Consider the following 19,353-nt stretch of genomic DNA (forward strand, 5'->3'; position numbering starts at 1 on the left):
CTTATTTACAGGAAGTAACATTTACTGTACTTTAAAAAATATACTAATTTAATCAAAGCAGTAGAAAGGGAAAAAACATTAGTGAAAGGATGAAGTTGAATTTTTGAAGAAAGCTTTTCTTCTGTTGTAAAGATATAGTGATAAGTGTATGGACAACAAATGATTCCTTTGAGAATGAGTTGAAATCATAAATTCATTTGTCTGAGAAAATAACACAGTTACATTAAAAAATATGTGTAACATTTCAAGTATTTTTTAGGCATCGTGAAGCTTGTGCCTGGGCTATCTAATAATCACTGGCTTAATATTTTTGTATTAGAATTCCACAGTTTGAAGAAAACAGTGCTGTGTATTTTTGAAATGTGGTGTTCTGCAATCAACAAGATATAGGGGTTTTAATTTTCAACAACTACTTTTTATTCAATAAATATCTTGATTATCATGTAGTCATAAATCATTGACTCAAAAGTAGGGCAGGTAATATTTATACTGTCTATCAGATATTTGAAATACAAACAATAATTAGAAAAAGAATGGACCCATATGGTGTAAAATACTAAGGTTCCTCTGCTCGGGAAATCCATGAGGATATGTCAATAAAAAAGGTAAAACATGTATATAGATTAGAGACACTACACAGTCAAAGTAATGGAAAGTCTTCAGTGGCTATGTAAAGAAAATCACTGTTATTTTTCATCTTATGCCAGTGGCTTTTAGGAAATTCATATATTGAAACAAACATCAAAATTTCACTCTTAGCAAAACTGTCTGATTTTAATATATGTGTATTGTTTTTAATGTTTCACTCTTTCCAAAGATGTATTTACATTTTGAATTTTCCAAATTGATTATTAATGTTCTTATGTTTAGAAAATCACTTCTAAACTGTATTGAAATCTCCGTAAATAAAAAATAATTGCAAAATGCATTACCCCAGTTCACATACTTGGCTCTTCAGGCAAGCCCAATCATGTTCAAGAAAGGCAAGTAGGTTTCACCTTCATTTTGCTGAGCAAATTATATTTTGGATGATTGTTATATAAATTAGGAGAGGATTTTAAAAAATCACTTTCCTGGAACATAGTGAGGAGTTACCGGAGAAAAATGGAAAGGACACTGTTTCTACACTTTAGAAGCTCATTGTCTTGTGGACAAATAAAGCAGAAAAATACTTAGGGATTTTTATATATTAATCAAGATGTCACAGCTCAGAGTGTTTTGGAAAAATAAATCTCCATGTTTTAAGAACTTGGTTTAGGACATTTGGAAATATATTAATAAGTAGATAAGCATCTTAAATATATAATCATATATTAAAGATGAATTTTAATATAGCAAGCATTATACTAAATATTCTATATTAAATTTATATTATCTATGTTTGCTCTATATTTTGTGGTGACAATATCAATAAAATTTGTATTTGTAAATGTTTTTCCATAGGAACCTGTTTGGAAATATTTAATACATAAATACATCCGTAAGTTACCATTAAAATGATATTATACATGTGTATTTATCGATAAGGCATGAAGTTCAGAACATTTGCTGTGTGAATAAGACGATTACTTCCTCCAGGACTTCCACTTCCCATTCTCTTTTAATTTTCTGCATACTGGTTGTTCTTTATTATAATCTGCATGTTATTCAGTTATCTTTTATTTTGTCTTTGTGTCTGTACTGAGAGGTGAACTCCATGAAGACAAGGATGGCAGGTGTTCTTGTTTGTTTCATTCACTGCTTGACACTAAGCAGCTGGAAGTGTACCTGGCAAATAGCAAATATTCATAAGATGTTTGCCGAATGAATGAATTATGAAAGTGGAACTCTTTGAAAAGCTGTATTCATAGAGAAAATGTGTGTGTGTGCACATGCGCGTGTGCGCCCAGAGATACGGTGTGCTAATTTTAGAAGGCTGTCTATCAAAATGCTGGCAATATTTTTCTCTGGATGGTAGTGGAATTTTAAAATATTCTTTAATTGGCTTTTTGGTATTATATGTCATTTTAACAAAAAGAGATAAAAATTAAGATTAGAAACCATAATATTTTAAGATTTAACATTGTGATTTTAAAATATCAATTTCTTTATCTCTATTCACCCCAAACATATTTTGAATGCCTATGTTGCTGCAGGTGGGAAAATAATTGCTATTTCTGTTCATAAGTCAATTAATAGCTTACCAGGAAAGATAATAAAACATTGACTGGAGAACAAAGTCAAATTGTAATGAAATCCATAACAGTTGTGCATAGTGTAAGTCTATTCTAAAGACTAAGTATTGAAAATAAGTTCATTATTTCACACAAGAACAAAGAGACATAAATCATGGCCTTCTCTCCGTGCATCCATTGTTGAAGTGTATGCTTAATTACCACCTCTGGTACTACACAGTTTAGATTAGAGATATTATGATGTGGAAATAGGCGGGCCACAGAGATGGGCTGAAAACAGAGGCTTTGGAGACAGACAAATGCATTAGAGTTTTCATAGCACCACTTGGTTTTGTGATCTTTGCCAAATTACTTGACTTAAGTGGATGAGACTTACTTACCCTTCTGTGCTGTGGCCAGGATTGCCTGACCTAGTATGTGAAGCCCCCAGCACAGTGTCTCCCTGCTCAACAAGTGTGGACTTAACACCCTTTGCTAGGTAGAATCCCAGCTTGTCTCCCTTCAGAAGCCCCAGTACAACCACTTACATACTCACTCCAGACTCCAATTGAAAATCCAGTCATTTACTTATTTCTTTTAACAGATAAACTAAAGATGTTGGGGCTCCTTAGAAACTTGAGCACCTTAGATGTCAGTACTTCTGGGATGCCTGCATCTTAACCAAAAGCTGTTTGATGTCCACCTGCTCCTTTACAAATTTCAGTCTCATGAGTGGTTTGTCATAACACCTTTTGTAACACATGTAGCAGGGACTGCCTTCTGCTATCCTTGAAAATCCTAGCAAAGGATCAATTCGTCTGTCTCTATCTGTTCCTATATCACTTTTTCTTACAAATAGGGAGCAACAATAAGGAGAAAACCAAAATGGGTCTCATAACATCTGCATAAACTTCAACATGTGATATTTTTAAACTTAAAAAAAATTGTAATTAAGGCACCCATAGAGAAAACAACACAACTGGAGACTAAAATGACTAAATGGAGAGTTTAAAGCAAATACTAGTGTACATGCGAATTATATCAAGAAACAGAACTTTGTTAGTAGCCAAGAAGGAAACCCCAATCCCAATACATTCCTTCCCATTCACACCAGGACCTCCCACTAAATGAACCACTGTGCTGATTACGATGGAAGCCACTTTCTCACTCTTTATACACTTGTCATCTAAGCATGCATCTTTGAACAGTGTAGTTGACTTTTGGCAATTTGAGGAATTTATAGAAATAAGCCTTGTATCATGCTTTCTTTTGTGTCTGGATTATTTTATTCAACATAACGTTTTTGAGATTTGCACGTGAGGTTCTATGTAACCATAGTTCATGTATTTCTTTGATAGCTGCCTAGTATTCAACTATATACGTCAATCACAACTTCTGCATTTGAGACTTATGTGAATAATGCTATAATGGCCATTCTTCTTGTGCAATGTACAGATATTTCTGTTGAGTACATAACCAGGAGTAGAATTGCTAGAGCCTGTGTAAATTATTAGCAGAATTGCTAGATTCTGGGTATGTATCTCCCGAAGTCATCCGGTGCACACTCTCTCCAGTAGAGTGTGAGACTTCCATTGCTCCATATCCTTACCAACACTTGGTATTATCAGTATTTTTATTTTTTTCTCCATTTTGTTGCAAATGAATTGATATCTTATTGTGCTTTTACTTCAGGTTTCCCTGAGTACGAATGTGGTTGAGCATTTTGTATAAGCCTATTGGCCATTTATACAGCTCCTTTTTATAAGCGCCTGCTCAAGTATCTTGCCCTTTTTAAAACTGGATTGTCTGTCTTCTTTTGGATTCTTTACATATTCTGGATATGTACCCATTTAACAGTTACGTGTGTGGCAAGTATCTTCTAATCAATTCCTTGGTTTTTGATTCTCTGATAATTCTTTCCTAATATGTAAAAATTTATATTCTTATTTATTTCTGCTTATTTTATCTTACAATAATGTTTTGTGTCTTATTTTTCCCTACTTTGAAATCACTGACATACTAATTAACATACTATATTTTCTTCAAAAAGCTTTAATTACTGGACCTTTTACATGAATATTAAGGATCCACCAGATTCCTAAGACTGAAAATGTTAAGTGTCGCCATTTTGGAAAAGAGTAACATGCTTTAAAGAGCAAAAATCCTGTTGAGTGGGCATTGTAGCAGTTTTTTGAAATAGGTGTAGTCTTTTTTTCCGTTAAGAAAAAGAATCCGCCTGATTTTGGGATATCATATCAGGAAAAGGTCAATTTTCACTTTGTTTTCAATATATTTATCCAACTATCCCAGAGCTATTTATTAAAAAGTCTTTTTCCATTGCTTTGAAGTGCTCCTTTTGTCATAAATCGAATATCCATATATGTGTTTATTGATGGCTCTGTTCCTGATCTATTTGTATTTGTCTGATTCTACGGTGTCTTAATTACTGTGTCTTCTAATTGGTCTTGGTATTCTATTTAGCAAGTCTTCCCATCTTGTTACTCAATCTTATTTGAATCCTTTGAATTTTCTGGTTTGTAACCAAATATATAATCAGTTTCTCTCATGTTCCGTGTGAGCTTGAAAATAATTCATATTATGCATTCATTGGGTACTGCATTCTGCAGAGGTCTATTTAATCAATTTGATAAATATTTTTGCTCAGATACTGTGTATCCTTCCTGATTTGTTAGCAGATACTGACATTTTAAACAAACAAACAAACAAACAAACAAAACACGTTATTGTGGCCTTGTCGGTTTTTGTCAACTCTGATTTACAATTCTGAGGCTACATTCATGAATGCATATAAATTCAGAAAAGTTTACACATTCTGCTGAATTAACCTCTGATCATTCCAAAGTGTCTCCATCTCTAATAATACATTTTGCTTTGAAGTAGACTTTGATATTAATATGGTTACATCAGTTTCTTTTTGTTAAGATTTAAGTTCTATTGTGTTCTCTCACTGCTTAGAGCTTTTAATGGCATCAGAGAGTAAAAGCCAAGATCCCTTCCTGACCTGGCTTGTCCCTGTCTCTCTCAACTCCAGCCACCTTGTTCTGATTCCCTGCCCTCCACACTGGCCCCTTGCAGCTCTTGAAGCAGTTCAGAAGCTCCCACATCAGGGTATTTACGTGTGCAATTCTCTCTGGCTGAAATGCTCTTTCATCAGATGTCTGCATCACTCATTCTTTCATGTTCTCTAATGCTGCTCCTAAAAATCTCCCTGGGGGTTGAGCCTTTCCTCACCACACCCAATGTTCCCTTCTCCATCCTTGTGCATAATTCTCTCCATAGCACATAGCAAAAAAAAATTAAAATAAAAAAAGCTATTTACAAATGTGCTTATTTGTTTGCTGTCCACCCATCTACCATATTGAAATGGTAGTTTCATGCAGCCAGAACTTTGTTTCCATAAGGGCAGAAACTTGGTTTTTGTTGTTATTATTTTATTCGTTTAAATTCTTTTTTATTACTCTATCCAGAGAATGTAAAACTCTCAAGTACTTTTTGAATAAATGAATGAATGAATAAGAGGAATTGTAGCATTATATTTATCTGTGTACCTATCTATGGATCTACCTATCTATTTAACAGCCATTAAATATAAGCTAGTATTAAGATAGAGCAAAACTCATTTCTCTATTGAAAAGATAGCTAAAGCTAAACTCATCAGTGCATTAAAGTGAATCCTGTGCACTGACTACTTTTTTACACAAATCAAGTATGTGTCTTTCAATAGTACTACATACGTTTTGTCAAAGGGCAAACACTTAAGACCAAGTAACTGAAATTACTCATAGCATAAACCTGTAAATAACTCTTCTGGATGGGCTTTGCTGATTTGTTTATTCATTTGTTGTCTTGATGTGTTTGTCTGATACACAGTTATAAATTAATAATAAATCTTATTCCCCAAGATGTCATTCACATGGTATCTTGCTTTCAGAACGGAACACAAACTTAGCCACTCCAGCTACGACACTTCATTCTATAATTTTTTAAATCTCAAGAAACAAACTTTCTAACACCCCCTTTAGAGCAATTGACTGTCAGGTTTGACAACTTCTGTAACTGAAAATTCTTCCGAGTTTCTAATCAAAATCCTACTTGAAGTGCAGAGTTCATTGGGTCAACAGCTTGTGATAAAACAGGCCCATTAAATCCAACTTCTGGTTAAGGCAGAGCTTGTGAATGAGTCCTAGCTAAATAACGTAATTACGGCTATGAACTGAAGCCAAGAAATCTGCCACCTACTTCACAGTGAGTCTTAAATGGAAACAGGATATCCTTTGTGTAAAATCACCTTGAAAAGGAGAAAGAACTAAGGAAAAGAGACTGCTATGCGGTAAAATGGTTTTCATCAGATGGAAGGGGATTAAGAAGGTATTTAATGATGGCATGCTGGCTGGCTGGTTAACACAGTGGAAAGCTGAGGGTGTGGACCAGCTGTGGTCCTGGGAATTCCTGGAGTCCTAGCAACAACATGGAATTTTCTATATGAGAATCAGAGGGGCACCTAGGAGCCTGTTTGATGAAATAACTGGCATGTTTAGGAGATAGTTTTGAATGAGAAAGTGAAATCAGTTAATCCCCCAGGATAAAGTGGTACAGCATCCTGAAATGATGGGGAGGGAATGTCATCTGCCGTAAGACAGACACTGGGAAGGTACATTTTCTTGTAAGCAATAGGTTCTGTTGTTAACCAGCCAGTGGTCTCTGTACCTTGAGATGCCCTTGAAAGCCAAGTAGTACCTGAAGAGACTGCCCCATCTCTTCCCACCTACTGCTAATGGAGGTCATTAATTTATGTCCCATTCTCATGGGAGGCAAATAAAAATAAGGTACTGCATTTATTTCATTGATGTGGTGCTCTTTCATGTACTCAAAGAATGTGTATCTTTCATTTACAAGCAAAATAAAACCTATTCCTTTATTATTCTTTTTTCTCCAAGGAGTGATTTCCTGGTCTCAGGCAGTCATTTCTGCTGTTCAGTCCTGGAATTTCTCCAACACTCTCACATAAGGCATCAGTTACAGGGCCTAAAGCAGATCCTAATGCACTAATAAAATCTGGTTTGACGAAGAGTACAGAAAAGGTGATCTCCTTGTACTTCTGCTTATTTTATACTTCTGGTACGGAGGTGGCTTTTAGTGTGCTGACTCATGCTTAATTTGATTTTACATTGACACAGAATGACACTTGCAAATTCTCCACTCCGGTGCCCTTTTTATTTTACTCCTATTAAAAAGCAAAATACTTTGAAAAACCGTGTCCAAAGAGGGGTAGAAGATGGAACTCTGCATTTATTAAATGATTTTTTTTTTGCTACTTTAAGTTTAAAATTCAGCCAGAGATCTGATCAAAATATAACTAGTCCATAGCCATGGTGAATTCATATTTCCTAATAAATTATATGCTTTCATTATTTGATGAGATGTTTATTAGACTTTTAAAATATCAAACATAACTTAATTAAGACAAACAGAAATGAAGGACATTGTACAATATACCTAACCATTAGACTTCCAAACTGTTTAGGTCACGAAAAACAAAGTGTCACATATCAGAGGAGACTAAGGAGACAGAACAACTACATGCAACTTGGTATCCTGTGTCAGATCTTGAAACAGAACAGGACGAGAAAAATCTGACAAAATCTGAGCAGAATCTTTAGTTTAGTTAATAGTATTTGACCAATATTAGTGCATTCATTTTGAAAATGTACCATTGTTATATAGGATGCTATCAGAGGAAGCTGTATAGAGTATACAGGAACTCCACCATTTTTGCAACTGTTCATAAACCTAAACTTATTCCAAGATTGAAAAAAAATAATAACTTAAGGGCTTCAACTTGGTAAACAGTCTATTACATAGAATCTTTAAAAATCAGTCTTATCTCTGCGTGACTGCCTTTCTTAATGTAATAGCAAAGAGATAAGACGCTGTCAAAAATATTAAATCTATTTTTTCCTTATTATCTATTATTAGGTTTATTTTAAAACAATATTGAGTGCCTACATAGAAATATGCCTTCTGGCTCATGTTTAACTCACTCTTTAATAGAAAATAACTACAGTAACATCAGATGGGGAATTACAGTCAGCAAGTATGTGTATTTACATATTTCCACGAATATTATAAGGTTTCATTTAACATCATGATTGTTCCCAAGCTATGAGTAACCAAGTGACAGAGAGTACAGGGGAAAGCATTGCTCTGTACAAAAAGACAACAACTATATTACTAGGGATTTGAGTCTCAATTTTACTCCTCAGTTAAGACTCCAAATCCATTAATGAATAGCTAAAAGATAAAATATTGATAATCTCTATACATCCCACTTTGCAGATATCTTTTTCTGTTAGCAGTCTCTCAAATCTTAGATTCATGTAACTGTTTTTTACTTCCCCAATATTATTACTGTGACAACTACCACATCCAGCACTATCCTACCATCACTGCTAGTTTTAAAAATATATATCTAAAAGTATCTTAGTCAGTTCCAGCTTCTGTAACAAAATTTCATATAGCTAGTGGCTTGAACCACAGAAATTTATTTTTTCACAGTTCTGGAGTTTGCAAGTTTGAGATGAGGGTGCCAGCCCCATTGGGTTCTGGTGAAGGATTTCTTCTTGGCTTGCACATGGCCACATTCTCACTGTGTGCTCATGTGACCTCTTCCTTGTGAGTAAGCAGAGAGAGAGAGAGAGAGAAAGCAAGTTGTCTTCTATGTCTTCTTGTAAGAGCACTAATCTCATTATCAAGGCCCAACCCTCATGACCCCATGTAACCCTCCTTACTTCCCAAAGGCCCCATCTCCAAATACTAGCACCTTGGGAGTTAGGGCATCAGTAGATGAATTCTGTGGGATGCAGTTCAGTCATGGCAATATCAGAAACCCAAGAGTTTCAGGTAAGAGTTTGTGGATTACTTTTCAAATTCACATGCCAGATGCTTTCTTCAGGCTATGTCTTGTAATCCTCAAAGAGCATCTTCATGAGGTATATTGATCTTAATTTAACTTCTGCAAGTGAAAGTGTTTAATGAATAGCAGAACGTGCACTAAAAATTAAATTGTTGTGACTAAAAAACTGTTTTTAGGCATTACAATATCATATCCTGAATTCTAATACTAAAGTGTGAATTGTACTAAAGACTGAGCGAAATGATTTATCCTGCCCAAAAATTATTTCATGCTATATGGTGAAGAGAGTAATTTTAGGAAAACCAAATCTGATGCTGATTTTTTTTCTTTTCTTTTCAGTCATGTATTAGTGAATGTCACTATAAATAGTTATATTGCTTAACAAATATTCCAAACTACTGTGAAATATAGTAGGAACTCATATGTGTATTCAATGGAATAAATGGTTTTGTTTATTGATACTATATATAACATAATTCTCGTAATTATGAAAATCATTTGAAAACTTAAAAACTATACTGATGCAAGCAATAATTTGTAAAGTACATGTAAATACCCATAATGGTTATAGATGCGCTGAACAAGATCTGTTGCTAAGAGCATTTTATCCATTTTGAATTAAAATACCCTGTGTTTATTGACTACCTTCTATGCACTGCGGCATGAGCTTTACATACTTAATTTTTTAACACTTAACACTTAATTGTCCATAGCTAATTTAAGGACACAAGCTCAGAGAGATAAATGCCTTGCCCAAAGTTATCTGGCTCCAGCAAGGGCTGAGCTGGAATTCCAAGTCCAATATTTGTAGTTTCACAGTCTGTACTTGGGAGATGATTAATATGCTTTCTATTAAAAAAATTATATGGTGCTCTAATTTTTCTGGTTGCAAAATATTTGCATCTGAATATTCTGGAGCTGAATATTCATTAGAATTGTATATCATTAGGAAAAAAGTGTCCCTTCATATGGCTTTGTCATGTGCAGAAAATTGTACCTACTCTATAAGAAAAAGGCGCTTGAGAAATGGCTGAGCCTTGTGGAGAGTATTCTGTGTATTAGAACATAAGCCCATCTTGGTAAATCCTCCGTCTGTTTCTTGAGGTACCCTTCTTTATCAGCTAAGACACTAAGTAATTTGTGTAAGCTTGCACAGCTAGTAAGTGGCATAGCCATAATGTAAACCTATGTCTGTCTGATTCCAGAGCTCTATTAAGTTTCCACTATATCAAACTGTCTCTTTGTGATGTTTGCATTTCCAAAATCTCTTACCACTTGAAATGTAATTACTTCATTTAAGTTCAAAAGCAGAATTCTACAGCACTAAATAAATCTATGTAGAATTAAGTTAATTAAAGGTAAACAAACCATATGCTGATCATATTCTAATCATCTGTTTTTTTAAATACATTTCACTTCGGGAGTGTGGATAAGTAAGGGGCCAAATAAGCACATAATTACAACATTATGTGTGAAATACAGGAGCTGTATGTAGAAAGAACACCAGGAGCTCTAAAGGAGTAATATAGTTCATAATTTTCAGGTTCATGGTTAGGCAGTGTTTGTTAGGGAAGGTGCATCTGATCCATGCAGAGGAGAGGCATGTTCATGTGTGTAGGAAGTTCAGGGTTATCCTGCACATGCTTTTCAAGGCTCCTAAAAAGGATGTAAGAAAGAAAGAGTAAAATCAACTTATGGATATGCTTGGTTGTTCTACTTTTATAATGAGAGGCCTTTATGTGATTGTTGCAAGAATGCCTTTTAACATGGAAAAGACTGTCTTCTAGTGAATAATAAGCAATGCACACTTCAAAGGAATTATATTATCTAGGCTATATTTGTAAAAAAAAAATGACAACTTTGCAATTTAAATGAAGACATAGAAGAGAAACATTGTGATCTAGATTTCAGAAGTTTCCTTCTATTGATTTCCTCATGGGCATAAAGAAATTATCCACCAGCAAAGAATACACCAGATTTTTAAATTTAAAAGTTGTGGCCAATTTGCATTTTTAGACTTCTTCAATTATTGGAAAGAAAGATTCATTTTATTACCTTGTCTTTAAACATACCTGTTGAGGGAGTGTGATATGGTGGAAAGTAGATAATGAACAATCTACAGGTCTAATATTAATCAGTCCTATAAAATAAAGGCAAGGTTCAGAAATTATGGTTTGTGTTAGTGTAATTAGTAGTCTGGGTTTTTTTCCATCAAAGCTTAAGATTCAGACGTGTCAGGTTTGTCAAATATCAGATAGTTGTAGATATGTGGCATTATTTCTGAGGGCTCTGTTCTGTTCCATTGGTCTATATCTCTGTTTTAGTGCCAGTACCATGCTGTTTTGGTTACAGTAGCCTTGTAGTATAGTTTGAAGTCAGGTAGCGTGATGCCTCCAGTTTTGTTCTTTTGGCTTAGGATTGCCTTGGCAATGCAGACTCTTTTTACTTGACAAAAACAAGCAACGAGGAAAGCATTCCCTATTTACTAAATGGTGCTGGGAAAACTGGCTAGCCATATGTAGAAAGCTGAAACTGGATCCCTTCCTTACACCTTATACAAAAATTAATTCAAGATGGATTAAAGACTTAAATGTCAGACCTAAAACCATAAAAACCCTAGAAGAAAACCTAGGTAATACCATTCAGGACATAGGCATGGGCAAGGACTTCATGTCTAAAACACCAAAAGCAATGACAACAAAAGCCAAAATTGACAAATGGGATCTAATTAAACTAAAGAGCTTCTGCACAGCAAAAGAAACTACCATCAGAGTGAACAGGCAACCTACAGAATAGGAGAAAATTTTTGAAATCTACTTATCTGACAAAGGGCTAATATCCAGAATCTACAATGAACTCCAACAAATTTGCAAGAAAAAAACAAACCACCCCATCAAAAAGTGGGCGAAGGATATGAACAGACACTTCTCAAAAGAAGACATTTATGCAGCCAAAAGACACATGAAAAGATGCTCATCATCACTGGCCATCAGAAAAATGCAAATCAAAACCACAATGAGATACCATCTCACACCAGTTAGAATGGCGATCATTAAAAAGTCAGGAAACAACAGGTGCTGGAGAGGATGTGGAGAAATAGGAACACTTTTACACTGTTGGTGGGACTGTAAACTAGTTCAACCATTGTGGAAGTCAGTGTGGCGATTCCTCAGGGATCTAGAACTAGAACTGCCATTTGACCCAGCCATCCCATTGCTGGGTATATACCCAAAAGAGTATAAATCATGCTGCTATAAAGACACATGCACACGTATGTTTATTGCAGCACTATTCACAATAGCAAAGACTTGGAACCAACCCAAATGTCCAACAATGATAGACTGGATGAAGAAAATATGGCACATATACACCATGGAATACTATGCAGCCATAAAAAATGATGGGTTCATGTCCTTTGCAGGGACATGGATGAAGCTGGAAATCATGATTCTCAGCAAACTATCACAAGGACAAAAAACCAAACACCGCATGTTCTCACTCATAGGTGGGAATTGAACAATGAGAACACATGGACACAGGAAGGGGAACATCACACACCGGAGCCTGTTTTGGGGTAGGGGGAGGGGGGAGGGATAGCATTAGGAGATACACCTAAGGTTAAATGACGAGTTAATGGGTGCAGCACACCAACATGGCACATGTATACATATGTAACAAACCTGCCCATTGTGCGCATATACCCTAAAACTTAAATATTAAAAAAAAAAAAAGATTCAGATGTGTGTGTTGAAATCCTGACATTGGCACAAACTTTATCTTGAAATGAAAGTAATGCCTATTTTACATTAATCTCATTTCACTGTGAGTATTAAATATGTATATAAATTTTAATTTATTGCACGTAAGTATTTAATAAATACTTCCTATTACAAAAGTTCAAAAGTGTGAGACAGATGTGTTCATAATAAAAATATATTTCTTGCTGCTTTCAAAATTACTAATGAACATCTATTTTTAAAAATCTAAAATTCTACAAGATAAGTAAATTTTCAAATGTGATTTTTTTCAAAGATAGAAAATTGAATATTATGTAAGTGCTTCACTTAACTTTGTTAACCTGCCATTGCACTAGCATGGAAGATGGAGAATTGTCTGTCACTAGGATGGTGATAATAATTTATATGGTATTGACATCCAGATGATTTAGTTATATTAAAGACTACTAAAATCAGCCAGTACAGTGAAAACCTCAAAACAAAATCTTTTCACAAAAAATTATTTTACATGAAATATCATATTTAAAAATACTGTAATCTTAATTAAGAACATGTTTGCCAATCAAAAACAGTTCCTCTCTGTGAAGTACACTTAAAAAATTGATTAATTGAATAAACTCCTAATGTCATAAACTCATGTAAAAATATGGATAATGGGATTCCTTTATTTGCTTTCAGATTTTCAGACGATGCTGGTTGGTTTTCAAGAAGGCTTCTAGCAAAGGACCCAGAAGGTTAGAAAAATTTCCAGATGAAAAGGCAGCTTATTTCAGAAACTTTCATAAGGTAAGCCACAGTCCTGGGAGTCCCTGGGGAATAACTGGGCCCTTGAAGACTTGTGGAGATATTTCTTTGATAGATGAAATCTGCAGTGGCAAAAATTAATGGCTTGGGAAAAATGCCCTTTTCTGATAAAATGCAAAAGTTATTTTTCTCCTTTAATTATCTGTTGTAAATGCCAGTGCTACCTCTGTGCAAAACCAAAGACTCATTTTTATTGCTACTTTGCAAAATGAGATGACTCATAACTCCACCAAATCCTTTTCTAAGGTGCTGAGTAGGTATTTTCTCTCTATTGAGGTTAATTATGCATTTGTTACTTGGCGTAAACTGTGAACAATATTTACTAGATAAAAATTAGGGGGCTGCCTTTAACAGTGCTAATGATATTGTTAATGTATATGGCATTTGCTGTTTTGTAAGCTCCTTAACAAGAAAATGATCATCGAATATGCTGATGTGTAGAGATAAGGCATAAATATTAGGAATAAAATATCAATTTCCTAAGAATTAAAAGAATGTAAAATATAACCCCAAAATGACGCTAAATATATCTTTCATGATAACATCAAAACACAGCTAGGTATTTTATAGTAATACAAACGATTCATGATCAAAACTCAGAGTTGTAGAACAGTGTTGCTTCATTGGTAGAATGCTCAGTAAAGATTTTAATTTCTCATTGGTCATACATGGAGTAAGTTTTCCTGGATAATGTAATGAATTTGTGGAATTTTATTTTGTGTAATATATTGTTCTAATTTCTTTTTTAAAAATAGATTATTTGATAATAACTAGTATTTATTATTATTAGTTATGAATATTAACTAGTAATCATTTAAAATTTGAGCTTGTAAAACTCTAGGAACCATCTTCTGTCTCTATGTGTGTGTGTGTGTGTGTGTATATATATATATATATACATAATTTAAAAAATATTTTAAATATAAATAGACATTGGTCTTGCTATGTTGCTGGTCTCAAACTCCTGATCTCAAACAGTCCTCCTGCCTTGATTTCCCAAAGTCCTGGGATTACAGGCATGAGCTACCATACCCAGCCAAGTATTCCATACATTGATATAGATTTACTGCCAGAGAATACAACTTTCTGTCCAGTCACTTAATAGCTCATGTATGTTTGGTTTTCTCATGAGTAGATGAATTTTAAAATTGTTATATATCTCTAAAGATTATTTGATATATGATGTCATAAACAGCCAGCATAATACTTCTCAATCTCATTATATGCAATTATTTGAATTCTAAAGTCTTACTGATATGTTTGTGTTATAACTATGATTATGACTTTGGCAATAAAGTAAAACCTAACTTAACGAGGAACTGCCAGTTTGTAAAAATGTGAGTCCATGATATTTAGTTTGTGAGTAAAATTTTGATGGGCTGAGCATATTATATCTTATTTGGATGCCTGGTCAGAGTTCCTGCCTGCTGGTTAGTGACATATACTAGTTGGAGCTCTCTAGCCAGTACAGCTTGGTTTATTTATTTATTTATTTATTTATTTATTTATAGACGGAGTCTGGCTCTGTCGCCCAGGCTGGAATGCAGTGGTGCGATCTAGGCTCACTGTAAGCTCCGCCTTCGGGTTCACACCATTCTCCTGCCTCAGCCTCCCCAGTAGCTGGGACTACAGGTGCCCGCCACTGCACCCAGCTAATTTTTTGTGTTTTTAGTAGAGATGGGGTTTCACCGTGTTAGCCAGGATGGTCTCGATCTTCTGACCTTGTGATCCGCCCACCTCGGCCTCCCAAAGTGCTGGGATTACAGGCGCGAACCACTGCACCCGGCCCAGTTTATTTTTACTTACAAATGAAACAGGAAAAATTGTCAAGAAGCATTATTATGTTATCTCTGGATTCAGCTATCTTTTATCTGAAAAAAATAGACACACTCTAGTACTCTAACCCCACTGTGAGGATTGGTAATTTGGATACAGATGGGCGTGGAGTGTCTGCTCTACGCTAGGCATTCCACTCCTGGTTGGGAATTCAAAGATGTGTGAGACACAGTCTTGCCCCGAAAAAGCTTGCATTCTAGTGGAAAAGACACAAATACACAAATAACTTCAATTCAATATAGCAAGTACAGATGGAGAAGTATTTATAGATTGCTGGAGAAAGAGCATTTTACCTAATTTGGAACTCAGGTAAAACTTCTCTGCAAAGATGATATTTGAATGGCCAAACTAGTGGTGGTAATGTGTCAGCCAAATGAAGAGAAAGGGTCATCTCTGGGAGGCATGTGGAACAGCCCTTCCTCCTTATTTTATATTCTCTTGATTTTTACTACCTTGCCCACTCCTTATCCCATAGAGGCAATCACAGGCACTCCATGGCAGTGCTCAGAGCTAAGGAAAATGCTAACTCCTATTTATCTTACAGATTGCCTCTTTAAAAATCACTTAGCTTCCACTGTGAGCTGTGAATTTCAAGGCAAACTTCATTCCTTAAGTTATTCTGTGAATCGTCAAAACATGGTCTATCCGTTAGCCTGGTATGGAACTCCAACTCATTAACATCATCAGACATGTTTACAGAGCCCTTACCATGAATGTGGCACTGGGCCATGCACTGGGGATACAGTATTAGAAAGATGGTCCTCTAGTCTATCACTGATCTTCACTTCTTGATAACATAAAACAATGTAAATATGTAATAAATGTGTCTTTTTTTAAAAAAAATAGGATAATACAGAATTAATGGATAACAGCTATAGTAGGCTAAGACTCAACTGAAAAGAAAAAGACTCAATCCTTAACAAATTCAGTGATATAAAGAAAGATCATTCCAAGAAGAAAGAAAAATTTTTAAAAACCATTACCAAAAAAAAAAAAATGAGGCAGGAACAATTCGGTGTGATCAAGGACCTGAAAGAGATCTGTTGTGACTGGAGTGTAGGAAAAGAGGTCATAAAAACCGAATTAAACTACAAGTGATGAGAGTCAATGACAGGGTTTTAAGCCTGGGTCTGGCATTATAGTCTTAAAATACCACTTTTTGTTTTCATTTCCAGTACACAACAGTGATCCTCTGACAGTATAATTCTCCCACAGATGACATATAGAAACTCTGGATGTCAGGTTCGAGCCCCAGCTGAGGTCCGAGGGGAGTGAGTGGTTGGGGGTAGGGAGCTGGAAGAACACTCAAGAAATGACAGGTAGATGACACATGGCTTTACTCAGAAGCTCTCTCACACTGTCTGTCTCATCAGCAGCTTACTTACATTGTCCACCTTTATCTCAGCTGCTTGCTCCAGCTGTGCCCTTCTCAGCAGCTTCTGTGGCTCCTGCCGCTCCCACTCACAGCTGCATGGCCAGCTCTCCCTTACAGGGTCAGCAGCTTCACTCTCTCCCTCTCAGCCCAAGCTGGTTTCTGGCTCCCCGCTGCCTGCCTTCAGGCAACCGGCTCTCCCTTACAGAGTCAGCAACTTCACTGTCTCTCTGGGCACAAGCCCAACTTGTGTCCTGGCTCCCCCGTGTTCAACTGCAAAACTAACACATTTGCAGAGACCACTCTGGCTCTCTTTCTTTCTCTGGGCATGCCATATGCACAGCATCAGCAGGGCAGTTAGACCTTTTAGAAACAATAGTGGCTCCAAGCCAGGTAATGAGCCTTCCCGTGTTATGGCTACATAGCTGTGTTTACATAATGCATGGAACTGTGCACCTGCACTCCAATCCTGCTGAGTCATGCAGGATGTTTACCTCGGCCTGTACTTGACCAAAGCACATCCATTTACCTTACACTGGACAAAATACAAAAACAAAGAAGTCCCTGGGTCTCTGAAAAAAGCAAGTCGTTTGTGGGGGAAAGTCAGATCTGGAATCAAGGGAATGACAGCCTCTCCCTTTCTCTGGGTGCAGCTTTAGGCTGGGGGCAGATGTAGTCACACCAAAGCAATATTGGCCATGGCAATGAGATGACTAAAACCAGCAGTTCCCAACTACCAGGGCATGAACCAGTGCTGGGCTGTGGCCTGTTAGAAACCAGGCTGCATAGCAGGAGGTGAGCAGCAGTGGGCAAGGGAGCAAAGCTTCATCTGTGTTTATTTACAGCTGCTCCCCATGGCTGGCATTACCACCTGAGCTCCACCTCCTGTCAGATCGGTGGCAGCATTACATTCTCATAGGAGCACAAACCCTATTGTGAACTACGCATGAAAGGGATACAGGCTGTGCACTCCTTATGAGAATCTAATGCCTGATGATCTGTCACTGTCTCCCATCACCCCCAGATGGGACCATCTAGTTGCTGTAAAACAATCTCAGGGCTCCCACTGATTCTACATTATGGTGAGTCGTATAATTATTTCATTATGTACTACAATGTAATAATAGTAGAAATGAAGTGCACAATAAATGTAATATGCTTGAATCATCCCGAAACTGTCCCCCAGCCCCCACAAACCCCCTGGTCCATGGAAAAATTGTCTTCCATGAAACCTGTCCCTGGTGCCAAACAGGTTGGGAACCGCTGACTAAAACAACCACAGAAAGACTCGGCATCATTGTTCAGAAACCAGGAGAAATCTAGGCTGCCAGAAAGGGAGGAAGAAACTCCACCAAAGAGAATGCTAGAGAAGGGGAGCTCTTAAATATGTACATAAACTCAGAACAAGAGTGTAGGTGACACTTGAACCAGTTATGAAGTGGCAAATTGAAAGCAACTCACAACTAAAGCTTAAGCATCTCACTGAAGTTTGAGCCACACCCCACCACAGGTGTAGCATTTGGCAGTTCAGTCTAAGCAAGGTAATTGCTGGCTGAAACAAAACACTAACCATCTCAGATAAATGCAACAGAATGCAGAGGCTACACGTGACAATTACAATGTCCAATATAAAATCCAAAATTCCTCAAGATAAAAAATACTATGAAAATGGAGTCCAATCTAAAAGGAAAAGAAAATCAGCAAATGTTCAACCTGATATGATTCAGATTCTGAATTATTAGAATGGGATTTAAAACCAGCTATTATGCCTATGCTTGATGAAGTGAATGAAAATATCATTACTCTTTTAATTTTAAGAAAAGTATTTTTGGCAGAAAAACAAAAATTATTTTTTTAAAAATCCTAATATAAATCATTCTACCATAAAGGCACATGCACATATATGTACATCGCAACACTATTCACAATACCAAAGACACGGAACCAACCTAAGAAAATGTTGTACATATACACCATATGGTACATATGGATACTATGTGGCCATGAGAAAAGAACAAGATCATATATAACATGGATGGAACTGGAGGCCATTATCCTTAGCAAACTAATGCAGGAACAGAAAAACCATATACCACCTGTTCTCACTTATAAGTGAGAGCTAAATAATGAGAACATATGGACAGAATGAGAGGAACAACAAACACTGGGATCTACTTGAGGGAGGAGGGTGGATGGAAGGAGGTTTCAGGAGAAAAAAACTGTTGAGTACTATGCTTAGTACCTGAGTGATGAAATAATCTGTACACCAAACCCCCAGTCACAAGTTTACCTATATAACAAACCTGCACATACACCCCTAGCCTAAAATAAAAGTTAAACAATATATTTTTTTAAAAAAGCAAAAACAAAATTCACCTGCAAAAAGGAGAAAAAAGAGAAATCTTAAATGGAAATTTTAGAACTACAAGTAAGACATCCAAAATTTAAATTTCACTGGGTAGGATTAATAGCAGGAAGAAAATAATAGAAGAAATAGTGAACTTAAAGATAGAACAA

General features: G+C 36.0%; 1 protein-coding gene across 2 annotated transcripts in view; it reads left to right on the forward strand.

The window, feature by feature from the left end:
* DOK6 (docking protein 6) overlaps positions 1–19,353 on the forward strand; it is a 443,254-nt gene that overhangs the window by 145,711 nt on the left and 278,190 nt on the right. For both annotated transcript variants that reach the window (XM_034944008.3, XM_034944006.4), the window contains exon 2: positions 13,503–13,610. In XM_034944008.3, the coding sequence (XP_034799899.1) occupies positions 13,503–13,610 (108 nt within the window). The remainder of the gene's footprint in view (positions 1–13,502; positions 13,611–19,353) is intronic.

The sequence above is a fragment of the Pan paniscus genome, chromosome 17, assembly GCF_029289425.2.
Source record: "Pan paniscus chromosome 17, NHGRI_mPanPan1-v2.0_pri, whole genome shotgun sequence".
Taxonomy (NCBI): Eukaryota; Metazoa; Chordata; class Mammalia; order Primates; family Hominidae; genus Pan; species Pan paniscus.